Source organism: Gekko japonicus, unplaced genomic scaffold (assembly GCF_001447785.1).
Source record: "Gekko japonicus isolate JY-2015 unplaced genomic scaffold, Gekko_japonicus_V1.1 scaffold62, whole genome shotgun sequence".
NCBI lineage: Eukaryota > Metazoa > Chordata > Lepidosauria > Squamata > Gekkonidae > Gekko > Gekko japonicus.
In genome coordinates, this window is record NW_015166419.1 from 1,057,134 (window position 1) to 1,066,950 (window position 9,817).

The following is a 9,817-nucleotide window of genomic DNA, read 5'->3' on the forward strand; positions in this document are numbered from 1 at the left end:
GGTGTCATCTCGCCATTCTATTCTATGGCCCCAAAGAATAGAATGGCGAGATCGCTCTGCTTCTGTAGCACGACTCCAGGGAGGAGGGGTTTAAAGTTTAAACTCCTTCTCTTTTCGCCCCCCCCCCCCCCAGCCTGCCTTGGCAGCCTGGCAGGAGAGGCAAAAGGCAGGCTGGTGGGGGGGGTGAAAAGAGAAGGGGTTTAAACTTTAAACCCCTTCTTCCTGGAGTCGTGCCTTGGTGGCATGATCTTGCCATTCTATTCTATGGCCTCATAGAATAGAATGGCGAGATCGCGCCTCTTCTGCAGTGTGACTCCAGAGAGGAGGTGTCATGATCTGGGCTGTGCCACCAGAGGCCTACTATGCCCAGGGAGCCTGGCTAGCAGTAAGTGAGGCTGGGCCTACAACTCCCAGAAGCCCCTGAGAGGTTTTGGAGCCAAAATTGACCAATAGGAAAAGAGGAGGGCTTGGAATAAAAGATCTGGAGCAGCAGGAAAAGCTGTTCTTTTCCCCAGAGGGCAGAGCCAGAAGGAAGGCTGCTGTGGGAAGAAACCTTCATGCTGAGGGAAGGGTGAGTAGTCTAGTGCCACTTGGAATAGTGAGCTAGGGACAGTATATATTTAGACGCATACTGTCATTATTCTGCACCTTGTTGTTTGACCTCCTATAAAATAAACCTTTTCCTTGTTGTACGCTGCCTGGTCCTCACACCTATTATTCGGCAAAAAGGGGATGTTGTTTACTCTGCCTGGTCCTCACACCTATTATTCAGCCAAAAGGGAGGTCTGAAGGTCTTGGGAGGGTGCTCTGGGCCTTCTCAAGGAATCCTAAATCCAGAGTGGTGGCAGGGTCAGGTGACACCCCACCTGAGCCATGACACCGAGGTGGCAGCCTAGGTGAGCATCATCCAGACTCACAGCTGTGAGGGAGGGGGTTAGGGGGGAATTCCAAAGGCTCTGGAGCTTGCCTGCATCGCTGGGGTCTGAGGTGTGCCTTCCATACCAACGCTTTTGGGGGTGGAGATGGTGCCTGTCTCCCAGAGCCACGCCCACACCGCCTGGGTACCGCCTTGTTTCTTGCTGGAGGGGACTTGTGGATGTGCCCATGCTTTGCTGTCTTCTGCTGCCAGGCCCAAGGCAGCTGCACGGGCAGTTGGGGTGAGAATCTTCTTTTTAAAAAAGACTCATCCCTCCCGTTTGGCTTCAAGGAGGCAAGCTCCAGAGCCTCTAGAGTTTGGCTCCTGCTGGTTGTGGTGGTGGGGAAATACATGCACACCTCTCAGACCAGGTCCCCAGAACTGGAGATGGAAAGGCCGAGTGCATTGCAAATCTGTGCTTGTAGTTGCTCGGTGCCTCCTGTAGAGCTCACTGACCTCCTCCCTATTACCGGTGATGCTGTAAAGAGGGTGACACAAAAACCCCAGCCCTGAGCTACTCGGGTTCACAATGGAGGCATGTCCCCTAAATCAAGGTTGGCAAGTTTTGGAGATTGCTTCCTTGCCACATGTCAGCAGTGGTAAGGGTGGGAGGCAGGGAGTGGTGCCAAAATAGTCGGGGCATTTGGGGCAGCAAAATGCCTTGAGCAAGCCTTGGATGTGAACAAAGCTTGCAGGAGTTACCTTTAAGCTTCTGCTTTCTGCTGTGCCTACGCATTCTGCTCATGGCCCCTTGATACTGTTGAACAATGCTGAGGGAAACATCATTCTAAACCGAACACGCAAATGGTCTTTATTTAAAAGGAGTCAGTTGGAACTTTCTCTATAGGATCGTATTTTTCATAACCTAATTTTCATACCAGAATTTCAGCTGAAATAAGCATGCCTTTCTTTCACTGTGATCGAAGCATTGACTATGATTCAATTGAGGATATTTCTCTTTTAAAATAGGTAAATAATAATAGCCGATTCTATCTGCAATGGCTATAAGAATAAAACCTCTTCCCAATAGCTAACAATACAAAACAGTCCAGTGGAGCCTGAGCGGTGGGCGTTGCCTTCTGACACACTTCCGGTGACGTCAGGGGGTGTGGCATATGCAAATAAGTTGTGCAAATAAGTTATGCTAATGAGCTCCTGCACCTCTTTTTTTACGAAATGACCCCTGCTAATATGTACTTAACCTATTTCCAGCTGATGCAGTCGTTACACATCACATCTTTCTAGAGCTTGTTGTATTGCTTTTAAAAAGGGCTTTACTGCTAGTAATAATAATTATCTGGCAGCCAGAAATTCTAGCTCTTTTAGCGGTATGCACCACTAGGCGGCAAGCTAGACTTGTTTTGAAGGGAAGAGATGTTTCAGAGGTGATTTGCCATTGCATGCCTCTGAGTCACACCCTTGGCATTCCTTGGAGGTTGCCCATCCAAATACTAGCCAAGGCCAACCTTTGGCATACACCACTCCACAACTCCTCAGTTATTCTGCGATGTGGGTCAGTATCAAACAGAGTTTGAGAGCTGGTGGCTTTGCTGAAGCTCCTCAGGGCCGAACTGGCTTTGTGCCCTTACTGAATCTCATTTTGTCAATTTCAGAGCAAGTTAGACTCCCCCTCCCATTTGAGGGTTCTTTATATATGCACTGATTTTCTCCCCAAGGGGAACCCCAAAGCCACTTACATCATTCTCCCCTCCTCAAGTTTATCCTCACAACAACCCTGTGAGGTAGGTTAGGCTGAGAGAAAGAATGAGAGTGGCCCATGGTCACCCAGCAAATTTCCATAGCAGAATGGGGATTTGAACCCGAGTCTCCCAGATCCTAGACCGACACTTTAACCACTATACGACACTGACTCTTCCTGCATAGCTGAAAAGTTAAATTACTCAGGCTGGGCCTTCATAACTTTTAGTTCACAAAGCTGAATGGATCTTATTGGTCATCTAGAGTGGTTGTTGACATACATGTGCACATACATATGCATACTATTTTTGCAGTCCCTGACAGGCAGAAAATGGAGGGAGGGGGGTCAGCTGGCTGGGAGAGGATGGATCAGAAATCCTTTAGATGGAAGTCCTGGCAGTCGCGATTGAATTATATACTTGCTGTGCATGTAAACTGTTGCCCCCTGCTGGAGAATTATAATAAAGAACAGTCTAGGCACACTTGTGGGGAACTGTACTGTCTTAGAGCCAGCGATGCTGTTTTTTTGACATGTTCTGTTTTGGACACCCAAAGGGTTTGTTTAGAATCCTGCTGTTGCCTGCTGATGTCACATCTTGCATTTTTATTGGCTTTGGAAAGCTGTGAGTCATTTTGCACTGGAAATGTACTTTTGATGTTCGACAGCACAAATGGTATGCCATTGTGAGAGCTATCTGATCTTGGGCATCATCTAGCACAGTGAGAGAGAGAGGTGTCCCCTGCCTGTGCTGGGCAGCTGTGGAGAAAGCAATGCTTTGTCCGGAAAGATCCTTGGGGGATTGTGTGTGTTTGATGCAGACCAGACATTACCCCGCCCCTGAACAATTGTTTTCTCTTAGGAGGGGAGGAGGATCTAGTTGAATGCCTGCATGTTATGAAACTGTGTGGTGAGAAGAGGTGGAAATGCTGTTTTGTCCAATGCACTTATTCTTCTAAATTCTTATTTATAGATAGCAGAACAAATTAAACTCAAGCATAGGGGTGCCCACTCCAGGTTGGGAAATTCCTGAAGATTTTTTTGGGGGGAGCCTGAGGAGGCAGGGTTTGGGGACAGGAGGGGGACATCAGTGGGGTACAGTGCCATAGAGTCCACCCTCCAAAGCAGCCATTTTTTCCAGGGGATCTAATCTCTGTAGCCTGGAAATCAGTTGTAACTCCAGATCTCCAGGCCCCACCTAGAGATTGGCAACCCTATATCAAGCACCAGATTCCAGCTTCAGATCATCATTTTGCTTTGAGGTGGGTGGCTGTCTACTCCTCTGAACTCCTTCCCTCTTTTTTTTAAAAAAAGCTGGACATCTGTGCTCACCAGCTGTTCGAATATGCCAGATTTGAGAACAGCACAGTGTTAGTCAGTTTGGTGTAGTGGTTAAGTGCGCGGAGTCTAATCTGGGAGAACCGGGTTTGATCCCCCACTCCTCCACTCGCAGCTGCTGGATGACTTTGGGCAAGCCATAGTTCTGTCAGAGGTGTTCTTGAAAAGAGCAGCTCTTGAAAGAGCTCTCTCAGCCCCACCTACCTCACAGGGTGTCTTTTGTGAGGAGGGGAAGGGAAAGGAGTTTGTAAGCCGCTCTGAGACTCAGAGGGAAGGGCGGGGTATAAATCCAATCTCCTTTTCTTCTTCTTAGTCCTCACGGTCCTTCAAATATGTGTTCTATCCTTCTTGTGCTCTTTCAGCCATTAAGGGTTGCATAAACCAGTGCAGTGTGGAGATTAAATGTATGAAAGGGGCAGATCTGATACCCCAAAGGAGGGCTTTTTGGACATGCCCGAATCCTAGGTGACACTGCCTTCTGCTGAGTCAGATCACTTATTATCAAGGTCAGTGTTGTAGTCTCAGACTAACCATGACAGCTCTCCATGGTCACAGCTAGTTGGTGCTGTTTGACATTTACGCCTCAAAAGCTCTCAGGCCAGCCCTGTGCTCTTTGGCATTCATTGTCTTGTTCAGCCTATGAGCTTCTCTCTTAATGTCCTGGCATTACATTTGTACTCCCCAAAAAAAACTACAGCAGCAGTTCTTCAGAACAGTCTTGATCCAGAAACGAGCATCTGTTGTAGCTGGTTTCCCTCCCAACACACTGTTTGCTTTTAGCAGACATTAATGCATTGCCTTTGTATAGCTAGCAGAGCTGAAAGTTGCCAGAAGGGTTGTGAGCCAATTAAACAAGGGAGGGTGTTTTTAGTCCCTGAACTGTGTTGCTTTCATGGAGTTGGTTGTAGATGTAAAAATGCAATACTTAGAATCCCCAAGAATCACCCCCTCCCCATAGGATAACATCCCTGTATCCTATGAAAGGAAGCCTTTGGCAAAACTGTTCACAAAATCAAGGCATATCCCATTCTTCTGCAGCACTTGAAATTTGTTTCAGGGGTGAGTGCCTTGTCCCAGGGGAGGGTCTTTCAGCCCATTTAGGATATAGAGGTGAAAGAAGAGGAGCTGAACCACTTCCTTAGCTGGGCCTGCCCAAAGACCTCTTTGCCTAAGCTGTGTTTCCATTCCCTGATAAGGCAATTGGTTGACTGATTAATCAGCATGCTCTTTAAAAGCACAGGTCACAGACTGAACACATAGTATTTTCTATCCCTTGTTGGGACTATGTATCTGAAAGGTGTTTATTTTATTTTTTTTAATGATGAGTTCCAGTTGAAATCTCAACTATAGGCTGCATTCAGACAGTTACAAACAAACTCCAGTTTCTCCATGACCAAAAGGATCTGGGAAGTCCTCAGGCTCACACACTCTCTCATCCTTCCCCTAAGCCCAGAGCTGAGACTTTCTGGTTTGGAAAGCAACTGCAGTTCATTGTGATGTCCAGAGCGGCCCCTTTAACAAGCCATGGCTTGTTTCTTGCCCACAAACTGGGATTCTAAACAGGGATGAGTCCCTGTTTGTCAGCCAGGACCAAACAGCAGTTTTTTTCAAACTCGAGTCTCCAATCTTGGCTCCATGTATTGGGGTGGGGGGGATTCTGTGACCTGTTCTCATCCTGCCCAAGCCAGAATTTGTTTGTGATCTCTAAGGGCTGAACTGTGTATTATGTTTTTACACGAGTTTGCCATGGGGACTTGCCAGCCATACTGCAGCCGTCAGTCTTCAGTGGCAACTCTTGTGTAAAAGCACAGTAGGGACCCAATTCAGACCAGGATCACTGTACAGGTGGAGGAGAGTCTCCTGCCTCTCACTTCCAGTGTCCAGCAGATGATTGACAGCTTCAGTATGATGAGTCCCCATTGGCAGCACATGTAAAATATAATGTGTAGTTTGGCTCTGAACACAGCCTTAAGGGGGCATGTGTTCTCCAGTCCCTCCTCCACCCCCACACTGTCTGTGATGTCTGTGAAACCGCCAGCTTAACCTCTCTGTTGTCAAGCCCAGCTGAAGTGACGCTTATGTACTGGCAATTGCATTTGCTTCTCCACTTCTGTTTCCTCCATTAGCCTTGTGTCTCCTTCCACCCCCTTTTGGTTGTGTCACCTAGACTCTTGCATTGTAGTCTCTGCAGGGAGGCAGTCTGGTTTGTTGTTGTTTGTGGAACTTTGTAAAGGGCATTGTACACTGATGGGCTCATCTCAATACTAAACAAGAACAGTGTAGATACTAAATTCCTTGTGTAAGCCGCCACCACAAGAGAAACAAAACGCAGATCCACTCAAACGGCCCTTGTTTTCTATTGATGTAGGAGGTCTCCGGGGAGCCACAGTGGTGGATGCTTTAGATACTCTGTACATGATGGAGCTGCAAGAAGAATTCCAAGAAGCCAAAAATTGGGTGGAGCAGAGCTTTGATTTGAATGTGGTGAGTCACTCTTTGAATATGTTTCTCTCTGCTGTGAATACTGCCTGCTGTGTTTGAACCCTGAAGTTCTGACCTCAGGTTGGTCTTTGTTTTGTCTTTTGGGGAGGGGTACAAATAAGCTGAAAAATAGAAAACATATATTATGCTGGGGAGCAAAGAGCCAAAATATCAGAGAGGCAATAATGCCTATGATTCTTCTTATTCTTTAACCACAGACCTTGGTACCTGGCTAAAATCCAATCAGTGACCAATCAGGTGTCATCTTTTTCTGTCTCTTGCGTTTTCACTGCCTGGCAGGGTTAGTAGATGAGAAACCAAGAATGTGGGTGGGCAGCTGAAATGTAAGGACTTGGTTTAACTTGTAATTCAGACATGCTGAGAACTGTATGCTAGGTAGGTCTTCCTTATTACTGCTTAATGGGGAAATTGTGGCCAAGTGGACAGCTTGCCAAATATCACAGAACTACCCTAAGTTATAGTATAAATGAGACCTGAACACGAGCCTTGCGGATCCAGGCTTAAATTGCTGCCTACTGGACCACTTTGGCTCTCATAGAAGCAAATAAATTTACCTTTGTTATCTGACAACCGGAAAATATTCCTCATTCTTCTGCTTCAGCAAATTGCCACTAGAAAATGAAGCTAACACATGACTGTGTGTAATTTGGTGCAGTCTTGTGCGTAAGGAAGGCTTTGTTATAATAGAAGATAATTGGATGCATTAATGCCTTTAGCTGCTTGGCTTTCTCAAGTTGAGGAGGGGGGCTAGTTTTCTGATTCTTTGAAAAGCAGCAGCTTTTTCCTTCTGTGGAATATATGAAGCAGCTTTATAGTGGTTGGTCGACTGGTCGGTCTGGCTTAGCGCTGTCCAATGCCACCAGCTGTAACTCTCCAGGGCACATGACTTGCTCCCTTTTAGCTTAGAGGAAAACTGACCTACAAACATTTATTCCCTTTTAGCTTAGAGGAAAACTGACCTTACAAACATTTATAGGGCCAACGACTGTTACCAGTAAATATTACATCACCAGGTGCTATGCATTAATTTGTTTTCTCCCACCCAAGATTCATAAGATTGAAAAGAGAACAAAATGAGGAGAGGTGGAAGTCTTTCTGCCCTTGTTCCTCAGACCTTTAGCGAAGCATGACCTGGAAGCCTTCATAGGGATTAGGGTGTTCTGGGCTGCTCTCTCACTGGTCTCATTGCAGTTCCCAACTTTGGTCAGAGTTGGTGGGGGTGCACAGACTGAACTCCACTGGACATCTCTCAGTCCCTAGGTTCAAGAACCACTGAAGGCTCAATCCTGACATCTTGTGTAACCCCCTGCCCTGGAAGGCAATGATAACCCACCCACTAGTCTTGCAGCATTGGGACCACAGTGCAGGGTGCAAGCAGAGTAGCGGCACATCCCAGTAAAGGTACTCACAGGGTAGCTAGCTCACTGCAGGGGATTAACTTGAGACAACCAAACTATACTTTTTGAAGGGGGATTGGGAGAAAGAGGACTAAGGTTAATCCGGCGTACCTTGAGGGTGTGTTTCCTTCTGACTGACCTCGGATCTAGTGATCAGACAGACTCTGAACATGAATAAAACTCAGTGGCAATCCTAAAAGAGAATTGTACTGGGCACAACATCCTGCTGCCCAGCATCCTGCTCTTCACTGAGAGAGATTCAGGTACCCCAGAAAGGGAGGAAGCCCATGGTTATATTTGAAGATGGGGAAGGAAAAAGAAATGACTCTTGTTAGCAATAACCATAAATGAGGCATCAGAACAAAAATCACTTGACAACCTTGGTAGGTTTATTCCGTACTTTAATGGCTAACAAACCTAATGTAGCATAGACTCTTTGTCAGATGCATGAAGTGGACTAGAAGTTACAAGGCAAATGTCTATGGGAATAGATGAGAAAAATGTATCCAGATATGCTGAGAGGCTTTAAGCTTCACAGTTATTCTTGAGAAAGATATTCAGATTTCCCCCCACTACATATTTATTTATAATTTGAATTTATAAACCGCCCTCCCCTGAGTACACAGGGATCAGGCAGTACACATCAAGAAATAAAAGCATAGACGACTTCCGGTTTAAGTGTTTCACCGCTCGGACGCGTCCCGCTTTGCTCTGATGGGGACGCGCCGAGACCCGGCTGACTGGAGAGGTCCGAGTTCATCTCGGACCTCCACGGGGTCTCTGTAGGAGACCCCCAGCCTGGGGAGCTGAGGAGAGCCTCTTCCAAGACGATGGCCAAGGAATTGAGGCTCACCTTATCCCTGAAAGGTCCCATTACCGTGGAGCCAGTATGGCGCCCAGAGACAACTGCCGGAGCAAGCGGCCACAATCAAAACTTTAAAATGCTTCCAAAGATCTCCAGGGCTCCAAACTGTGATTTAAGCAATGTTCAGGCGATAAAGCGAATTGGACCTTGGTAGTAACTGGAAGTGCCTATGTTTGAAGCATGGGGGGAGAGGGATCCAAGCACCCCCCCTTTCGAATAAATCTTTAAAGTGGTTTTAAATCGGCAATAAAAAGACTTTGAGCTAAAATAAGCGCATAAGAGAACTTAAGCGAATGTAAAAACTGCTAATATATACAAAGTGGATTTAAATCGTGCAACTTTTGTCTTGTTTTGGAAAACTTACTTCTTGTTGATATTATGGCTGGGAGAGGAAGGCGGGCACCGGAGAAAAAACTAGTGACCAGAAATAACATACCAACGACTCCCTCCCAGAACCAGGAAGTAACTACAGACTTTTCTTCACTGTTAGCAAATGCACTGCGCCCCCTAATGGACCAAATGACTAACCTCAACACCAAACTGGACAATGTTCAAAAACAATTAAATCAAATGGATAAAAGAACCTCAGCAACTGAGAAAACGTTGAAAAAAATGGAAAAACAGACTGAGAGCATTAATAAAAGAGTAGATGAAGCAGAGAAGGAAATATCCTCCGACAAAACGCAACTAATACAGCTCCAGCTGGAAAGATCCACGTATGCTTTACGTTTCCACGGGATCCCCAAAGAAATGAACGAGGACTTAAAAGAACTTTTGGCAGATGCCTTGGCCCCATTAATGGATTACAAACACGAAGACTTATTGAAAGAGATGGGCGTGGCTTATAGGACTTATCTGGATTTTATAAAGAAAAATAAATTCCCAAGGGAAACTTATTTAAAATTCACGAAACGATTTACCAGAGAACTGGTGTTAAAATCAACAATGGGAAAATCCTTAAAAATCAAGAATGAAGAGGTAAAAATTTTTAAAGACATCCCCTTCAAAGTCAGAAAACGGAGGAAACTCTACAGGATGCTCACTCTCACTCTGCAAAAAAAAAAAATGGGAATACCATACTATGGCTATTCCCGGAAGGGCTG

General features: G+C 46.0%; 1 protein-coding gene across 1 annotated transcript in view; it reads left to right on the top strand.

The window, feature by feature from the left end:
• MAN1C1 (mannosidase, alpha, class 1C, member 1) overlaps positions 1-9,817 on the top strand; it is a 224,417-nt gene that overhangs the window by 156,634 nt on the left and 57,966 nt on the right. The window contains exon 3 of the mRNA XM_015411629.1: positions 6,319-6,434. Coding sequence (XP_015267115.1) covers positions 6,319-6,434 — 116 coding nt within the window. The remainder of the gene's footprint in view (positions 1-6,318; positions 6,435-9,817) is intronic.